The following is a 20,618-nucleotide window of genomic DNA, read 5'->3' as shown; positions in this document are numbered from 1 at the left end:
GTTGCCCTTTTCTGATCCTTTTCCAATTCTAATATATCTTTTTTGAGATGGGGCGACCACATCTGCATGCAGTATTCAATTAGACAATGGCTGGAGTAAGTTGCCCTACTGTATTGCTTCACTGCAGTTACCATAATGCATGAAAATACGTATATTTGATGTATTCCATCCCTTAAATTAACAGTGACTGATATTATGGCCACTTTCCAGGAGCTGGTTTTAATAATTTAGGTATGTGAGTGCTTAATTTGTGCCAGAGTTTGCCAGGGCTGAGCCCCGGCACTTCTAGGCTTGGCAGTTCATAGCCCCAGCATCTCTGGGATTGCCCTGTCAGTTATGAAAGTAAAAAACTTACTTGAGCCCCAGCACCTCTTGCACTACAAATTAAGCACCGAGGCTCATCTATTAACAACACTCTTCCTGGGGCTTACCTTTAAACTTACTTTTGGGCTTACCCAAATGCTTCAGCTAGTTCAAAATGAGCAGGACAGACTGAGAAGAACATGTTACACCAGTGCTCTATACTGGCTGCTAGCTGTAATTCAAGGTCCTGGTCGCAAACTAAAAAGATTTTAGGTGTTCGGGTCCCCATTATCTCAGAGGTTGAGATATGTTTTTGGAGGAAGCATTTTGGCAATCTGTCTCACAAGGGTATGAAGCCAATGACAGTGAGGGACAGGGCTTTCTTAGTAGCAGATCCTTGCTTTGGGAACTGACTCCCACTAAATATCTGAGCCTGAATCCAGCAAACTTTACAGCACTCTGTAAGATGAATGTCTTTGTTTAGGCTTTTTAATAAATGCAGTTCCATTAATAGTATCTAGGTCACCAATTAGGTTTCCTAATTTAGGTTTCTGCACAAAATTGTGTTGCTTATGCTGAAGACATAGAGTATATGTTGCCAAAATACCTCCGGGGTAGAATGTAGGATTAGCAGAGGAAAGATCTTTTTTAAAAGTCACAGGGAAATATCCCATGTGGATTGTGAGGCTATATTAGTTAGCCCATTCTTTTCTGCTGGAGGCACCAGGCAGAGAGGTGCACAACCAAAGTCCATTATAGGTTTTTGTAAGCAGAGCTGAGGCCAAATGCAAAGGAGCCATTCTTCACCTGGGGGTTTTGTCTACAATAGCATTTTTCTTAAAATTTCCCAAGGGTGGGAATATCTACAGCATTGCTTTAATAACAACACTGGCATGCCAGGAATTAAATCAGTCCAACAGAAGTTTATAGATACTAACAGAAGAATAATACAACTACAATATCAAGCCTCACTTGCATTTAATGTCAAATGATCCTACTCTATTCATTTTATGAGCTGTAGTGGGGGCACGTATCTCGCAAGGATAAGTACATCAAGTGATGACACACAGGGATAAATTATGTGACTTCAAATACTATGTTGTGTGTGTGAGAGAGTCGTTATGCTCATTGGCACAAGTGAGAGTGAATGAGAAGATGCCAGCCAAGGAAAAAAGTGAGGAGGCTGCCAGGCTGGGCAGCTATTGCATGTGTCCTCCTTAAGCTGGAGAAGGCAAGGGACAGGACATTGGAACATTTACCCAGTGGACTGTCGCAGCATGACTGCCTCTCCACTCCACCCCACTTTTTGATCCATAACCAACAAAATCCAAATCCCACAGTCTTTTGCTGATGGTGGGTCATGGGATGATTTTTTTCAGCTATTTTATGACTGAATAAAGCTTCTGAACCACCAGTCTTCACACCCATAGGGAGCCCCCTAAACCAGCAGTTCTCACACAGTCACTGGGATCCAGCTGGAGCCCAGGTAAGTGAAAGAAGTAGCTTGTTGCCTGCAACTCCTTCTATAGCTGTGGCTGCAGTGGCCGTTGCCTTTGCCCTTATTCCACTCCTACCACCCTTCATCCAGTCTGAGAAGTGCTGTTCACTTTGCCCACAAGGTTTGGCTCTGAAACAGGGCTCAGATGGGGCCGTAATGGAGCTGGCTTTGTCACCCCTTGTAGTAGTGGCATTTTTCAACCCCTGGAGCTGAATACCACTTTTCAAGGAGCGGCACTCCGGCCCTTTGGGGGCAGCTCTTTTCAAGGGCTAGCATTCTCCCCTCCCCACTCCCCCCCGCTTAGGGCGGCAAAAAACCTGGAGCCAGCCCTGACCCCAGGAGTACCAATGTCCCCCTCACTCCACAAGCCACCCATGCCAGGAGAACCAGCCCCACCTCAGGCTAGCAGCCTTCCTCACCCCCATTCACTTAGGGCCGCGTCTGACAAGCTCCAACCACCCCCAGATTTTGTCTGACAACTCTTACAATGGCTGTGACCCTAACTCTACCATCCTTTGGATATGTCAAGGCTGCCTCAAGTGACAGCAGAGCCCTCATGCCCACAGAAGGGCCCTAACTGGCAGTGGGATCCTTGCACCCATCCTGATACCCTAAGCCTTTAAGCAATAGTGAGGCTCTCCCCACCAGAGTGTGCCCTTAGGCAGCTCTCAGCCACGTAAGTAGAAGCCTTGAAATAGGGAGGCAACACTAGCACTGGGTGGGGCCAGCTGCAGCTGCCACTCACCCAGCCCCATTGTGAGGTGACAGTTGGGGTGAGGCAGGACTGGCTCCAGAGAGTGGCTGGGCGGGGCCTGGTCAGGCAGGCCCTATAGGGATCAGCAGAGGGCCCCTCTCTGGCTGCAAGCAGTGAGTGGTTTATGTGTGGGCTGCTCAAGCCAGGGGGTTGCTTGCAGGCCTCATTGTCTGTCTCTCCCTTCTTCACTGATCTTTCTCCCCAGAAAATGCTTGGCCTTCAAGTCAACCTCAGCCCGCTGCTGGAGCCACTTGGCTTCATTAAGGTCCTTGAGTGGGTGAGTCTGGGGTAGGGTGAGCTGGGGGGTTGGTTTTTCTTAGAGCAGCTGAGCCATAAGGGAGTGAAAGGCCAAGAGCCCTCACCTCAGGGCTCTCCATTCCCCTTGTAGGTTTCAAACTCCCCTGCTGGGCTAGGCTTGTAGGGTAACAGCAGCCTCTTCTATGGGGTAGGGATGTTGATGAGGCCAAGTGCTTGCAGGTGTGGGCTTGGGCATGGCTTGGTTGGTGAAGGGTCTCCTGGCTCTCCAAGTTAGTAGTGTCTCTAGAAACTAGCCAAATCTCTTATTATCCACTAGAAGTATTTTCACCACAAAATAACTTCTTAGCTGGTATTTGTGACAGAGCTGTGCCTGCTTCACTTGTTTAAAGAGAAACTGATATAACTGCAGCATATTTGTGCCACTGGGTGTTTGTGTGGTGGGTCTTCTGTTTGTTGGGGTGGGGAAGAGGAAACCAGAACTATTGACCAAGATCTATGTAGAAACTGCTTCCTGTCAGTAGAAGTCTTGGGCCTGTGTTTTTGTTGTTGCTTTTTGGGGCAGTGGAGGTTGGGAGGGGAATGTTAATAAATAATGTTCTAAGCACAGGTAATTTTTCACTGACTTGAAGTTGGAGTTGTGGGGGGCTGGCATCTCTGAAGCAGGCCCTGTTTCTCTGGGTAATTGCCATGTGTCTTGCTATTTCACTGATGCAAATTAACAAAGGCAGTGAAAGGTAAAAATAATTCTCTGTTTTAAAAGCAGACCTCTCTAGGTGTTTCACTAATCCAAGGCATTTGTAACTAAAACTAAAAACTTTATTTGTCCTCCACTCTTTATTTTCTTTAAAGTTGGTGAGTGCAAAAAGGTAAAATAAGGACTACTAGTTTTCACTTTGGGGTTAAAGTTGGTTTCATGTTTTTCTTTAGACTCTAGGGGAGTGCTTAAATCCAAACCACCTCTCTTTGAAATGAAAAGAGAGTAATTCTGGTGAAACCGGACGGCACTACTTGTAGAGAAATGCTGTGGCAATGACAATACTTGTTTGAATCAGAACTTAGCTACTGGAGCCCTATGCACTAACTCTTATTTGGGAATGTTGAAATCATTTAATACACGTGAATAAATGGTGTCTTCCTCCCATTATGGATGGACTGTACTAGATTTCATACAGTCTGAGAGCACTAATATATTGTTTCAATTTCTATAGATTTTTTCCATCTTTATTTTTGCCACCTGTGGAGTTTATAAAGGTACAACTACAATTTTAGTTTCTTGTAAAGGTGTTGTGAACAAAACAGTTACAGCTGCTTTTGCTTATCCATTCAGGTGAGCCTATTCTTTCACTTCCTTACTGTCATAACCACTGCCCACTAATTTTATTGGGTTCACTTGTTTCCTCCATATTATGGTGGGTTTCTACCTTTTTTTAAGTGCATATCTTATGCTAATTCAAACATCCTGCAATGTATGGTCTGCCTTTGTGAAATCAGGGAACTAACTACTGAAAGCATGTTTGTCTCCATCTCTCTGCAGATTATGTGGATGGGACAAGAAATTATATTGCCAAATTGATACATACACCTTCCTGATGACTATCATGAGCTGAAAGCATGTACTTTAGTGGTGCATGAATCATTAGAACTATCTCTAGACTCTAAAAAAAAAAAGTTACCCTTCATGTTATCTCTAATATTAAAGTATTGCTGATTCTTTAAACAGAATTTTAAGGGAATTCTAAAATTTTTAACAGATGCTTTCTATTTTATCTATTGAATAATTCTAATTCCATTGAGAGATCCAATTTAGACTCTTTTCCTTTAGGTATAGCATTTTGCTTAAGTATTGAATAGGAAAGCTCACCTGGCATTGTGTGCCCCAGCAGCTGATTTCTATATGAATACAGTCAATTAAGCTTGGTAGTTGCCCATAACAAATTGCAGCAAAGACAGAACAATATTTCTATGGGAATAGGAGAGGGAGACCAAAAAACACGATTGGAATCCCAGTCAAATATAAACAGCAAGGTTAGGAGAAAAATAGGGAAGGAAGAAGAGTGAAGTTTCCTCCTCTCTCCCAGCATCCAGAAGAAGTCCTAATAAACATAGGCCTCAATCCTGTAAACTGCTTGACAGGTCTCGAGGGCTGTAGCTGCGCAGAGCAGGCTGTGGGGTTGGAGCTTTAGCAGATGCTGATGGCTAGTATAAAAGATGCAAGACTCCCTGCCCCAAATCAATGTCCAGAGGTGGCATCCCTTTGAGGGGGCAAATCTATTGTGCTGTCCATTCAGTAACCCATGAGGGTTGAGTTGAATCTCTCAGCAGAACTGTTGGGGAGCCTAAACACTTGCATTTACCTATAGCTAATGATGTAGCCCTCTGTCTGGCAAGCTCTTATCTAACTGTTTTAGCTTAGGCTGGCAAATTTAAATGAAGTACAGTTGAATTAGGCTTATTTCCAAATCTGAGTGGCTTAAACAGTGTGATATGTCTTGTGGCAAAATCTAAGTCTTTAAGGTGGGGAGGGTGTGTGTGTGTGTGTGTGTGTGTGTGTGTGTGTGTATATATATGAGAGAGAGAATTATGCCACTTGATTTGCTGGTCAATTTATTCATCTAAAGAATGCCTTCTGTAGTGGGAGTGTTGATGGCATTGTTCTCATAAAACACTAAGATACTGAGGTTTCCACTTGTGCAACAAAGTCTTGCTATGGAAAATGCACTGTTTTTTGCCCCCCACAGGTTGAATACAGCTGTGTTTAGTGCACCAGATCCGACACGATGCAGTGGCACTTGGACTGACTTTCACCTTGTGGGCAACTTCTCCTCTTCTGCACAGTTCTTTGTTACTTTTGCAGTCTTGGTATTCCTTTACTGTATTGCTGCCCTTGTACTATATGTTGGGTACATGCACCTGTATCGGAACACTGGCAAAATCCCATTGATTGTAAGTAACTAACACTAAGCTATTTTAGTCAGTTTTTAAAACCACTGAAAGGAAAAATGATTTCTGCTCAGCACAGGCATGTTTAAGTAATCATTAAACTTAAATTGTCAAGTGGTACAGTGTGGAATGGTTTAAAATCACTTGGGTTTATTAAACATCACTGATTTAAAAAAAAAAATCAAGTTACTTCTTTGTAAAATTAAGTTGAAAACTGTTGCCACTACAACGTTAGATTAAAATATAAACGAACTAAATTTATAAAGGGTACGGCATTTTAAATGCTATTTACTGGAAGGGGTTTTTTATTAAACGTAACAAAAAATGTAAGTGAAAAGGAAAACCAAAGATTAAGGCACAGATCCTGCAAACTCTTTAACTGGTGTGTAACTTACTCACATGAATTCCTCTGACTTCAATGGGACTGCTCATCCTAAAAACTAAGTACGTGCGTAAGTGTTAGATTTACCCCCTGATACTGCCATCTTCATTAACTCAATGAAGTGGCAGAAAATATTATTTCAAAACAAAATAGACTTTTATTGAAACTTGTAACTTTTTAGTGCTGTCACTAAATCAATGATGTTACTATGAATTTGGTACAGAAACAAACACAAAGTAATGTTTTGGCTTGTAAAGATTTGTTTTGGGGGTGGGTTTGTGGTGGGTTTTTTTTGGAGGGGGTGGAGGGTGATAAGTTACTTGGGTGTCTTGTTTTAATGCACCTAATAACACAAGTCACATTGACTTCAAACTACAAAACTGGACAAAGGAGCGTAGCTTGGTCAAAGCATTTCAGATTTCTTGACTTGTGGAAGTTCAATATATTGAAAGGAGTTGTTGGCTGCAGACCAACTGTATTGCTTATCAGTCTTGTCTGCTTATCACAGTAAGGACATTAGTGTGGCCCTGGACTTGTTTTGTTTCAGTACGGATAAGCACATCTTAATAAGAAAACTTCTAATTTGAAATTCTAACAACTGGGAGAAATGTATAGAACTTCCACTCTACCGTCTTCTCTTTTCCATTTTATAGTCTTAAATTGCTAAAGAACTAACATGTAAATAAAAACTTAAGCCAATTTTAGTTTAAAATTATTATCCTTCTTTAACTGAAATCTGCTGACTAGTCAGCTGTAATCATGAATGGGCATTAAATACTTTACCAGATTGGGAATCTTACTACAAGTATGGCTCCAGAAAACAGGCTTTCCTATTGATTGCTGCAGATAAAATGACTAGAAATATAGGACCTTAACTCTGCAGTTGGGTCTACAATGGTGGCTGGCTGGAGACAATGGGACTTTTGTGGTTTCCAAAGTTCACAAGTACAATCTGATTGCAGAAAGAAGGCCTAATTCTGCAGTGTGAAATACTTGCAATAAGTTTGACACTTATGTTTTAAGTGTGCTTGTGAAGGTCATCTTATCTTTGATCTTTGCAGAGTGGCTATAATCAGACTTTTGGTTTTTGGCTCTTGCTGCTTAAAATAGCAAAACTAGTAAATTAATTCTTAGTTTAAAGGGTCAGTCAATTTAAATCTCATTTAAATATGAAAATATTTCCCCTACTAGTGTTACTTTTAACACCTAAGACTACAGAAAAATATTTTGGGCAACTTGACAGCTCCCTGGATATTGTCAATTCTGCAGTTTCCTTTGTGCAGGCTTTTTCACACTGCAATGAGAGACATGTTTGTTTTGTTTTAAAGGCAGTAAGATTTAGGGGTCAGATATACCTCCTAAAACATGGACATTAAATTAAAATTAGAAGTAGTTGTACTTTTTACTACCCAAACTTAAGGCACCATTTGGACAAATTGGAAACTGAGGCACGGTGAAAGGACTTGGTGGCCTGGGAGACTATCTGTAAAGGAGGGTCTTGTGGCTAAGGGCTAAACTAGAAAGAGCTATATTAGTATAGTTAAATGGCAAACCTCCACATGTGAATGCAATTTTAACAGTATAAAACTACTTCTATAGGTATAGCTTTTTTCACTCCCCAAAATGGAATAAGCTATATCACTATAAGGCACCTTTTAAACCAGTAATGTTGTGCTAGTGCTTATACCAGTATAACTGCATTAATGTAAAAAAACTATACCCCTAATTGACATGCTCTTCTGGTGGGTCAAGCCTGGGACTTGGCTTGGAACCCAGATATCTGCTTTTCTGTAGACTTTCTGTGTGACCTTAGGCAAGACACTTAGTAACGCTCTTCCTGCCTCATGGGGATTTTGTGAAGGTCATCACTAAAGTATAGACAATTCTCTGAATAGTTCGGAGTCGACATATGGACAACTAAAAACTGCAGCACTTCAAACAGCAGAATGACATTTTTCAGCTCTGTATACCAGGAGATCTAATATTAAAAATATCAGTACTGTGTTCTCAAGCACAAATTGATTCTCCTGAGCCTCTGTGCCAGTTCTAAGTAGGGGTGAACGTTTAGGATAACTTATCACACTGAACTATACCTAACGTTCTGCCCATGTTTTAAATAACTTTTTGGGGGTGCGGGCCTCCAAATTAGAGAGAAGTGGACTCATCCTATCTGAACTGTGTTGACAAATTGTACAGTCGATTGCTTGACTACATTTGGTTAGTTCATTATGAAATATACTTGAGATCAAATAACCGGTATCAGTCAGGTGTATTAATGTAGTAGGTACAGGAAAAATGTTGTATACAACACCAATCTCCCCAGAGCAGTCCCATGCAGCAATGTTATGTTCACCTTATACAAAAGGTGCTCCCCAAGTTGCACATTTCAGCTGGTATTAATTGACTTTATAAGTTACACACTTCTTTACACGTCACTAAAATCCAACCCATCAGTTTGTTCCACTTCCCTAACTTGTTTTGTTCCTTATCTTTCTACTAGCATTTCAGGCACTGATCTGTGAAGATATCTTTCCTTAACTTGCACTAAGACACAGAACGAATGTATCTTGATTTTTGACAAGTTTCCTGTCTGCTTATTCCAAATGCTTGCTTCAGCAAATGCAAGGTGTTCTTGGATACTTGGCATAAGTGAACAGGATTATGGTATAGGAAGTTTAAGCACAACTACTGGAACAGTAATATAGCCTAATGTTGGTGTTTAATGCACACTAATATATGGTGTGAATAATACACACTGAATTAGAATAATTTTATATGCTAGCCAGCATATTTTAGTCAACAACTGCTAAGTTAGATGCTTATAGCCTTTTTAGTATAGAGGGGGGTGTAGACAGTTCTGTAGTCAGTTACAGTACTGGTTCTGTAACTTATATTGTGTTCACAAAGAAAAATCGTATCTGAGACTGCCTAACTAAATTGGTTTAATATGCTTACACAGGTAAGTCAATAGCTACAGACCTGAAGAAGAGCTGTTTAGCTCAAAAGCTTGTCTTGGACCAACTTTGTTGGTCCACTAAAGATATTACCTCACTCACTGTCTAATAGCTAGATATGCAATGTTGTATCTTGACTGTAAGTCTGATAAATTTTTTCACTTTTCCCTTAACTGGAAAGTGTGTTTAATTCTGTTGTGGAAGTGGTAATTGACTGACAGTTGTCTTTTGTTATAGGACTTGGTTATTACTGTCATGGCTGCTTTTCTGTGGCTGGTCAGCACTTCAGCCTGGGCTAAGGCACTTACTGATATAAAAATATCCACTGGTCCCAGCATTGTTCAGGAAATTGCATCTTGCAAATTACCAGGAGTAACTTGTTTGTTTGCCTCTGTTACCAGCATGGGAACTCTGAATCTGTCTGTGGTATGTATGTCAAGACTTATAGCATCCTTACCTTGCTTGTATTGCACCTGAACTTGCAATACACACTTGATGGTATTCTATGTTGTGCCCATTTTTAGTTTTACTGAAATTCCATCATGGGTTACCAGTCACGTATGCTATTCATCCTTAAGCAAAGCACTCTGAGGTAGATTAAGGTTTCCTAGGGCCCTGGGCCATAGCAAGTGGGGTGAGGGCCTCCCCACCCCTTCCACCTGTGGTCCCGTCCCTATTCTGCACTTGTTCCACCTCCTCCACATATGACCGTGCCCATGGCCCTGCCCATTCTGCCCCCAAATTGCGGCCTCAAGACCAGAGAAGTTCTGTCCCCCCGCTGTGGCCCCAGGCTACAGCAGGTAGCGAGAGCTCCTCCAGTCCTGGGGCTGCAGCCTGGGTCCCTGTGCTGGGGCTTCCCTTGCTCTCTCCCCTCGGCTTCTGCTGGGGATGGGGGGCACTAGGGGCTTCCCCTGCCTCCACACCTGGCATGGCCACCAGGGAATGGGGTTGGGGGAGCAAGGTTGGGAGCATGGGGATTTTCCCCACCTGCCCAGGGCTCTGGGGGTCCCCCAGTTGGCGGAGGCCCCTGAGAACAGGCCTCGGGGGCCCAGTGACTAATCTGCTGCTGAAAGCACTAACCAAAGTAACAATTGTTTCCTCTTAAAACTGTTCTTGGCAAATCTGTGTAATTGAAAGCCATCTTTCTGCAAATTGGGTCATTTGGGAATCTCTTAAGCTTCCACATTACTTCTCTCCATAGCCACTTTCAGCGAGTGCGAAGAAGCCCCAAGTGGATTTATTTTTTAAGTTCATGTGTGGTGTCTCCGGTAGGAGTAAACTAGATACTGCCTGACTTCTATATCTAGGTGTTGAACCTGGCCTTTGTAGAAACTGTTACAAACTTCTCCATATACCCCAAAACAAAAAGACTTAAGGAAAGCTCTTTTTAGGGGCTGGGAATTGCGCAGTATTCTTGTGGTGATGGATAACAAGCTTCTCCCCTACTCTCCCCCTTTATTAAAGCATAAGGAGTGTGGCCAAGAGTACATTGTATTAAACGGTAAGAATCTGGATTCAAAAGTGATCTGGCACTTGCTCACTAGGCCAGTGGAGATCAGGCATGCATTAAGGGATTAAGCACATGCAGTTTCCATTCACTGAATGGAGGAACTGCATAATTCCTTGCATATTGGTGACCGTGGTCCTACATCTCTATAATGAGGATGCTCGTTAGCCATAACTCTCACTGCTAACTCATGGAGAAATCGGCCTACTAATGAGTAGATCCCTGTAGAAAGAGGATCAATTAACTTAATATTTAAAACACTTTGCAGGTTTAAATCTCTAAAGGAGTGTTGCAAGCCAAACTGTTTGGCTTGCAAGCTTCAAATTTGTGCTCCACAAGAGTTTAATATTATTATATATAGTAATCTATTTTTTTTTTAAACTCCCGCTAGGTTTTTGGATTACTTAACATGATTCTGTGGGGAGGAAATGCTTGGTTTGTATACAAGGAGACCAGCTTGCATAACCCATCAAACTCCACTCCCCAAAGCTCAGGAATCTATCCACCAACAACAGGAATATAATTAGTAAGCTGATGAGGATACTTCATAAAGAGCATCCATTTTGCATCCTACTGCCAACAACTTAGCGTCACTGCAGTTTATTTTTGTAGTAACTAATAGTTTAAACAAATTAATGCTTTGTACTTAAAGCATGTCTCACAGAAATATGGATGTAAATTTTCAAGCATCTTACACTGAAATATATTATGACTCTAAAATGAGTGCAGTTTCTTCATTTAAAAATGTTCAGACCCTCCTAAGTATCTTGGCAAATACTCCCTCACACATACACACCTTTTCAGGAAGTGGTTCTAGTTAACATTTGTGGGAAGAAACTGATTTGGATTCTGTAATGTGACTGATTTCTCAATTGAAAAAACTACTTAGCTTAGGATGTTTGGAATTCCAATATTAAATTTGTCATTCAGAGGTTACCTACTAATAACTTTGCACAGATAAGCTTTCTAAAAAATTTAGTCATATCTGGTAGCATGATTCTGGCATCATTCTGTAATTTTCTTGTATATTGTTGGTGTGGGGGGGGGGGTTTTGGGGGGAGGAGGGGGAATCTAGTATAGACAGTTCAATGTCTGTCTGCAAGTACAACATTAGAGACTTGGGTGTTTACATGTTCACTGTAACTACTGCATAATTTGGGACAATCTCCAAAAACACTTAGTAAAGCTGCAAGTCAAACTTCTGTGGCATAATTTAGGAATAGAAGAGTTAAGAAATTAGGTTGGGTGGGGGGTGTTTTTGTTTAAGTCTGAACTATAAAGCATTGTTGTAAGTTTGAGAGATACTGTAGACACTAACGCTGACCCCCATCAGTAAACTTATTGTTTTTGATTCATGGAAATGAGTCCAAACAGAGCAATGGGAGGTGCATAGGACTGTTTTCTACCTAGTGACAGACATCTCCAGCTGTTGTCTCTTATTAATATGTACAGGTCTTAGTTAACACTTGTTTAATAGTCAAATCTTGATCCTGGTAAATAGACAACCTTCCCATGAGAGATTTGCGTAGTCAGACACATCTGACTTACTGTTACCTCATTTATTTCTCCATGTGAATTGTCCAACAAAGATGTCTAAATATTTAAGTTTGCAGACACCATGATGAACAGTTACTGGGGCTATACACTCTAAACAGCAAATATTTCTATAAGCTTTCTTTCTTTCAAAGCCAGGACAGGTGTAATGGTACATACATCTCTTGATCTTTGTGTCTTGCCTTAATTGTCTCTTTCCATCTGTAAAGACTTTAAAACAAAAAAAGTTTACTGGTGCAAGAACAGTCTCTAATAAACATGGATTGCTGTAACTTTTAGTCTATGTACTCATTTTGCTTGCTTCTGTGAGCAGACTTCCCTCAAATTCTACCTTTGGCTGTGTAGAGGAAGAAGCTGCCTGATGGAATGTAGCAGTAAGAGCAGAACCTTGGCCAATGCAGGATAGGGTAGTGTAGTTGGATGGAGAGAGCTAATTGGTAGATTCCCCACAAATCTGCAGAGATTTGCTTTATTTCCACAGACCATGTTTGTGGATTGCGAAGCGGATGCGGATACAAATTTTGTATCCGCACAGGGCTCTACTAATTGGGACCCAGCATTTGCAGAACAAACTGGGATAGGGTGAGTAAAGAACCAGGAACACTGAGATTGGACTCTTGCTTCCTTCAGAGTATAGTATGAACCTAGTTTAGGGATGAATGTGAAGCACCCAGATACCATAGCACCCAGAAGCACGAAGGGACTGAATTAAAATTGTTCAGGTACCCTGAATTCTGGCATTTCCTAACTCTTCAGGGCTTGACTTTGTAGCCTTAATGTTCTTTTAACCTAATGATATTTTATATATTACACACATACACACACATACAACTACACTATCTTAATGAAAGTTTCTTGCCTAAATTATAAAGCCGCAAGTGTCAAACTAAAGTATAGGTAGTACTCAGTTCACGCTAAAAAAATGCCCTGTGCAGTCTGAAACTCCTATTGAAAAGTGTGTCCTAAAATGCCCCTCCTCTCTCCTCATGATCCTATACACCCTGCCACACACACATGTATAATCTATTCAGCCCTCATCCTCTCCCTCCAAGGAACGTGGGCTATTACATGAGCCCTGCAAAGCAGTCTGCAAATACTGGCTTTGGCAAGTTTACATGAGTGGAATTTATTTCTTAGCGAGCACTGAGTGTGTGCAGCTAATGGACCCCTGCTCTAACGGATTGTAGCTCCAGCAGTATTACAAACGGAGACAGTTTGAAGTCACCAGGACCCACCCATTTCAGACTTCACAGGTTAAAACCCCTGCTTTAACTTTCACCTGGAGGCCAGGACAGATGGTGGGGAATAAAGTGGACAAGCTACTTTCTGCTTCAGCTGGAGTTTGTGGGTGGGGTTGAACAACAGGCCTGCATGGCACAGTAATCCCATGCAGAGGTGATGGATCATTTTGCTAAGGTTCAGGTCCAAAAGTTACAACCATCTAGTTCAGTATAGATAAAAGGTCACGTTTGTCACTACCACTGTTATCTGGCCATTGCGGTGATACGTAAATACATGGCAAATTATGTGAAAATGTGTATATTACAGTATACTCTTGGATGCTTATATGGTGTTAGGTACAGCTTGGAGTATCTTTATTAGAATTAAAAGCTCACTGCCAAATATTTGATTATAAATATAATTGGACACTATTTTAAGTGCTCTAACTTCAGCAGGCCCCCAAGAGCTCCTTGGAGATGTGATTTCTGTGCTGTTGGGCTTCTCCTTCCTCACTTCACCCCTTCCAACAACTTAATTCTCCATTTGCAATACTTAATCTAGTGCCAGCTCCATTCTCCCCAAGCCTGGTTCCATTCCCCTTCATAATTCACTCTCTGATACTTCACAGGTGATAGTCCTATCTAAACCACTTTACATATAGGAGAATGTGAATGAAAGCTTGGGCAGAGTGTAAAGGAAATTACTGTAGCAACACAGTTGCAGAAAACCCTAGTCAGATGCTTTTCTAAATCAAACTGGGCCACGTTTGAAGTAATCAAGCACTCCTACAGTCAAGTAACCTAAGCCAAGGGCTTGACTTTTCAGCAGTTGTTATTATTCGTTCAGGCTCGCTGTCAAAGTTTAGTTCTGTCACCACCTTTTCTATATATACCCATTAAATGTTTGCAGGTTAAATACCCTTTTTCAACTTTAACCCAAAATCTCTATTTTAAAAACTCCCTTATCAAAGCCTAACACCAATAGAAAAGCTGTCATGAATTTACCTTAAAAAGATTCCAAGGGGAACTTTTTAAAAACAAACATTCCCCTGACATCTTTACACCTTAAGCAGTGCATTATTCTGCTGGTAAATGAGAATTTACTTTTATATTTTTTGCTTATACTGATGGATATGCACAAAGGAAACAAATAGTATAAACAGTGAAAAGTGAAGTCAAATTTTTAAATTCTTTGTTTTTACCCCAACTGTGTCCCTTTAAATTTAATCCCCAACATTTACCCAGCAAGGCCCCAAACTTGCAAACATTTATACTGTACTTAAGTGTGCTTAACTTGACTGATTTCAACAGGACTATTCACTATAATGTTCACAATAATGCTAATCGGCATGATTACAGGATTGGTCACAAGGAAGTGAATTTATTAAATTAGTGCATGTAGCATTGGCATTTTGGAAATAACCTGCAGGTGGAATTAAGCTGAGGGCACGTCTTCACTACACACCAGATCGGCAGGTAGCAATCAATCTATTGGGGATCGACTTATTGCATCTAGTGAAGACGCAATAAAATCGATCCCCGATGGCTCTACTGTGGACTCCGGAAATCCACTGCGGCAAGAGGCGGAAGCGGAGTTGATGGCGGCATGGCAGCGGTCAACTCGCTGCCGTCCTCACAGCCAGGTAAGTTGACCTAAATACACAACTTCAGCTACGCTATTCACGTAGCTGAAGTTGCGTATCTTAGGTCGACCCCCCCCGCCCCATAGAGTAGACCTACCCTGGGTGTTGTCCGGTGTTGATTCTTTCACTGTAATGAAATATGGGAAAGCAACTTGCTGTAACTCTGTTTTAAAATGGTTCCCTAAAGAGTCACTACTGTTGTTTGTCAGTAGCACTCACCATTAGGTGGGTACTTTTCAAATATAAGAGAAGGCATGTTCCAAAGAGTTTGCATGCTGAAAGATGGACAGACAAAACAGTAGAGGAAAAGGCTTAAATTATTTATTTATTTTTTGTAAAATAAATGGATTTTCACTAAGTGCCCACAACCTAGCCGTAATTAGTGGGTTGTGACAAAGTGAAATAATACATATTTAAATTTTTTTTTTTTTAATTTAAAAAAAATTTAAATGTGTATATTACAGTATACTCTTGGATGCTTATATGGTGTTAGGTACAGCTTGGAGTATCTTTATTAGAATTAAAAGCTCACTGCCAAATATTTGATTATAATTTTTTTTATTTTTTTTTTAATAATGTTCTTTTGGCCTCAAACATTAACTGCTAAATACAAATGCACATTGTCAAGGAATCCCTGGCACCAAGAAATTCAACTACCTAAGTTGCTTATTTTATTTGTAAGAAAACCAGTTCATTTTTAAACTAATTACTTCAGGACACAAGAAGTTTAATACAACTAAATGTCAATAGGTCACAGCTCCCACAGATTTTGACTCTCAGCTGCAATGAAGTCTGCTCCGTGTGACATCTATTCCAGGGTAAATAAGATGAGTTTTAACAGAGGCTCTTATATAACAGGGGTAAGTGGATCTGAGTCACTCTCTCCTTCCCAGAATAAACATCCGCTGCTTAGCTTTCCGTGGCTTTCTGTTCCCCTGCTTGCACTGGCTCTCTGGAGGAGTCCTGCAAATTGGGGAGGAAGAATTCAAGGCATCATGCCACAGTAGCAGTCAGCCTCTGGAGGGTTGCTGGATGGAAAAGGAACTGCCCTCATTTGCCCAGGAAGCTCACAGGTGGTGGGAAGCCAGTCCTTGTCATTTTGCCTTTGAAGTTACATCACCTTTGTGCTGGCAGCTGTGAAATGTTTTTGTGTCTTGTTTACACACTTGTTAAAAGGACCCTCCACTGGCTGAATAGCTTTTTTTTCTGACTGCACAAGAAGCACTGAAACTAATAGGAAATGTATAGAGGGCCCGATTGTATCATTCTGACAGAACAAAAGAGCTGGAAAGCTGCCAGATCTCTCTAGGTGAGATTCTCTCAGCATAGGGTATCTCCAGCTGGCAGCAATTTCTCCAGCATCTGTCAGGGTAGGGAGGCTTCTTTTTAAAAAAAACAAACCAACAACAAGGAGTCCGGTGGCACCTTGAAGACTAACAGATATTTGGGCATAAGCTTTTGTGAGTAAAAAACCCATTTCTTCAGATGCAGGCATTATATAATGACACATGAAGAGAAGGGAATTACCTTTTTTTTTTGGTCAGGAGGGTGAAAATCCTCTTGCTCATCACCTTTGTTCCAGCTTCCTCTAGTGAATCGTCATGTAAGGGAACTAATGCTTATTAAGCACCTTTAAAAGAGTGAAACAGAAGATCTGAGCTATGAAAACACTTTGGAAGAAAGGGAGATTGGTGTGGAGCAGTATGCAGGTTCCTTCAAATCTCAAAACCAACCCTAGGGAATAGGTAACACCTTTCATTTTTACTGTATCAAGTATATTTCAATGTCATTGGTAAAATATATATACACACACACACACACATATGTGTTCTAATGGTTATAACAGGAAACTAGGAGTCAAGATTTCTGAGTTCTATTCTGAAATAGCAAGTTTCTTTCAGTTCATTGGATGGGGTGCCAGTTCCAAAGGGGTTGGCAGAACTCATCAGGGCTCTTTCTACCCAGAAGTTTTGCTATACATCACAGGTTTCATTATGAAATCCATCCAGAGCCAGGAAACACTGTTTTAAACCCTTTGTACTCATCTGGGGATGACAAAAGGCTTTGTTTCTAATTTCAACAACAGGATTATGGAACCCAAAAGAGTTGTACACTAAACGGGACTAGTTGCATTTCCATTTCAAACCCCGAACTAGCAGAGCGTTGCATGGGCTGCAGTTTTTTGAAAGAGTCCTCCAGTCAGGGCCTCTGACCCCTTTTGAGACTGCTCTGATGTGTAACATAGAGGGATCTCCTGCTGCAAGAGAGAAACAAAATTATTACATTCCGGAAGAACCCATTTCCTATAGAAAGGGGGCATCGCACACATCCCCAGATACAGGAGGCTTGGGTAGAAATGGGCCGAGACAGAGCCTGATTCACTGTTCCCCCGCACCTGGTGTGGTCACCTGGGTCTAAATCAGAACAGCAGAATTGTACTCTCTCTCTGTACTGGTGTAGATGACTGTACAAGGCACAGGGCAACTGCCAATTGCTTTTGCAATTTTTATGGCTCATTTTGATTGCATTTCATACGGTCTCTGTATCTGCCAGGATAAATGGCTTCTCTCCTTTTTTTATATCATAGTTTGCATCTGTGAGATTCTAAAAATTCCCTATATAGTTGCTGGTGCTTTTTGTTATGACCAAGGAAGATCTGCGGGATCATTTGAAGCCACCACTCATCCCTCCACAGCTTCAAAAGCACACATTTCCTTCTGTTGTAAATCAGTGGAAACCACTCATACATGGCTTTGTTGGGTGGATGTACCAGGCTGCACGAAGATGATTTTGTCATTAAATATTAAGGGCCAGATTCTCAGCTAGTGTCAATTGGCATGGCTCCACTGATGGATTGATGCCAGCTGAGAATCTGGCCTTAAATATTCTAGTTCAAGCAAAGCATGTAACTGGGAAAGCAGTAAAGGAAACATACCAAGTAGCTGGGAAAAAACTATATTGTCTGATGCTGTGCAGTGTCTCCTTTGTCTATAAGCTTGCTTTGAATAAGAGTTTTTCATCAGGAACATCCTTATTAAACCAGACATTCCGGTTTAGCTCCATCAGAAGAAATGTTATGCATGGAACTCCCTGCCTGAGCAAATCTGATAGGCCTCTGACTATTGGATTTGTGCAAATCTGACAGGCAGTTTAGTGGTCTGAGCTGTACAAAAAGATGCAATTATGACTTCAAATTAAAATAGTCATGTTCTTACACAAACATCTATTATACTGTTGTACAACAGAAGCTACACAGTTCAGAAGGACCAGCATTGGCTTAGGAACTTGCACAGATGTGAAGTAGTTAATAGTCTCACTGGAATAAGACACATTTTGCGTCATGAAAACAGCACATTATTAAACTGCACATTTCACTTTAATGCATATCAAACTAGATAACGGGAAAGAATTCCCTGAAAGAAAACGTAAAGTTCTGAGAAGAGATGAGGAAGTAACACACTAATAATGGATTCAATGCAGAACCACAGAGATGAGCCCCTTTGAACTATGGAAAAGTTCAGGTCTGAACTCCTGATTATGTTTCCCGTAGTGTCCACAATGTGATAGTCCTTTCAAGACACATCTAACCACAGTGGGGAGCAAAGTATCCTCCTCCTATTAATTGACCTGGTGTTTGTACAGCCCGTAGCACAATGGGAGTCCTTGTCCATGACTGAGGCATCTTGGCATTATGATAATACAAATAATAATAACTCCTGAGAGGAACGCCTATAAGTGCAGGAAATCATTGCTGTTGATGCCCACCAACATGTGATCCTTATTTACCTAATAAGGAAGAGGCAGGTATGAGCCAATAGTACAGTTTTGTGCATTTAATCTGAATTTTTAAAATCTATAACTTCACTGCAGCTGTCTGCTTTTTAGCATGTGGGCTAATTACCTCCTCAGCTGTAGGTAGTTGCAGGGTCTCTGCAAACAGAGTGGATTCTGTGGCTTTTTTCTTCCATGGACCTTGAACCTAATGCACCAGTGTCCCCCACCATGTGCAGATATTTACAGTGATTGTAAAGTGGGTGCAGTATGTTACCAAAGCAGAATGGCAGATTTTACAGCCACATTTCATCAGCATAAATGACTGTGTGAGGTACAGTGCTATGGAAAATCAAGCTCCTTGTCTGTAATATGGCTGACACCATGTGTAATGCTCCACTGCTACAGCGAGTTAAAAGATACATAATCTGCCAGGCAACAAGGTAAGACTCTGCAGAATTAATTAAGACTGAACCCATGCTGAAGGATGTGTGGCTGCTTTCCTATTTTGCTGAGTGGATAAGTTTATACTGTTAGTTGTGGAGAGAAACTGGAATGCCCTAGTACTGCTATTCCCTTTCCCGATTCAACAATAGTGCATGATCCTCCCACAACCGAGTGATGTCACTATTAATTCAGCCCAGGCTGTGTGAGAAATCTCTGAGCATATCTGCCTTTGCTCCAGCTTGCTTCTGGCATTGTATGAGTGCCCACCCCCACATGCAGATATTCCTATGTCTATATTAATGTAGTGAGACTCGCTTTCAGTGCTTTTATTCCTTTCTCTCTCACTCACACACACACACACAATTATATCTATCACTTCAGATGAAATCTTATTTCTTAACAAAGATTTATTAATACAGTGTAAACTGCTGCCAGGTTTCTTCTCCTCTGGAACTAAGGATGTTGTCAAGTGGCTAAATTTACCCAGCAAAGCTAAGAGTTGCTGCTGAAGGTAAAACTGTATTTCCACAGATTAGGGTGGCATTGAAACCATTTTAAATTCTGAGAAGCTGATTCACTGCAGCAGTGGCCATGCACCTTGTGCACTCACACCAGTGCAAATCAAGTGTAAAACACACCCATTCAGATTGTGTAATATTTTACACATTCTTTGCACTAGTGTAAGTGGCTACACAATAGGGTTACCATTCGTTCTCTTTTTCCCAGACACATCCGGCTTTTCGGCACTCAAACCCCCGTCCGGGGGGAATTGCCAAAAGCCAAACATGTCCGGGAAAATGGCGGCTCTGTTTAAGAGCCGAGCTGCCCGAGCGCTATGGGCTTCAGGCAGCCCCCTTGCCTCCGGACCCCAGCCGCCGGCCGGGCACTTCCCCTCCCGGGCTCCGGCGGCGCAGGGTCCAGAGGCATGGGGGCTACCCGAAGCCGGTAGCGCTACCGGCTTCACAGTTTGCCGGGCAGCCCCCAGACCCTGCGCCCCCAGCTGGGCGCTTCCCCTCCCGGGCTCCAGCTGCGCTGGGGAAGAGCCGGCTGGGGGCGCAGGGTCTGGAGGCTGCCCCACAAACCATGAAGCTGGTAGCGCTCGGGCAGCCCTTTCCGCGTGGCTGGGAGTGGGAGGGAGAAGGGGGCGGAGTTAGGGGCGGGGAAGGGGCGGAGTTGGGGCTGGGGTGGGGAAATGGGCGGGGCCAGGACCTGTGGAGGGTCCTCTTTTTTTATTTGATAGATATGGTAACCCTACTACACAAGGTTTCAGGGCAATAGTGAATTAGGCCCTAAACCACTAATGTGTCCCCACATTCCTGGAATAAGAACAAGAGCTGACTGGCAAGCCTGATTTAGGGCCTGATCCAAAGCCCCTGGAAAGACTCCC

General features: G+C 41.9%; 1 protein-coding gene across 1 annotated transcript; it reads left to right on the top strand.

Annotated features, from left to right (window-relative positions):
- The first annotated feature begins 301 nt into the window (after positions 1-301).
- Positions 302-12,422, top strand: SYPL1 (synaptophysin like 1). The gene is made up of 5 exons (XM_034766535.1): positions 302-2,832; positions 4,022-4,140; positions 5,552-5,756; positions 9,327-9,515; positions 10,988-12,422. The coding sequence occupies exons 1-5, from the start codon at positions 2,680-2,682 to the stop codon at positions 11,117-11,119; spliced, it is 798 nt and encodes a 265-aa protein (XP_034622426.1). The 5' UTR covers positions 302-2,679; the 3' UTR covers positions 11,120-12,422.
- The last annotated feature ends 8,196 nt before the right edge of the window (positions 12,423-20,618 follow it).

The sequence above is a fragment of the Trachemys scripta genome, chromosome 1, assembly GCF_013100865.1.
Source record: "Trachemys scripta elegans isolate TJP31775 chromosome 1, CAS_Tse_1.0, whole genome shotgun sequence".
Classification (NCBI taxonomy): domain Eukaryota; kingdom Metazoa; phylum Chordata; order Testudines; family Emydidae; genus Trachemys; species Trachemys scripta.
This window is presented reverse-complemented; position numbering and strand designations above follow the sequence as displayed.

What these genes read in the sequence shown, in the direction of transcription:
- SYPL1 (XM_034766535.1), top strand. Translation starts at nt 2,680, where the DNA reads ATGTGTGGGCTGCTCAAGCCAGGGGGTTGCTTGCAGGCCTCATTGTCT. An exon ending in GCTTTTGCTTATCCATTCAG is followed by an intron (nt 4,141 to 5,551) that starts GTGAGCCTATTC and finishes TGCCCCCCACAG; the next exon opens with GTTGAATACAGCTGTGTTTA. An exon ending in CTGGCAAAATCCCATTGATT is followed by an intron (nt 5,757 to 9,326) that starts GTAAGTAACTAA and finishes CTTTTGTTATAG; the next exon opens with GACTTGGTTATTACTGTCAT.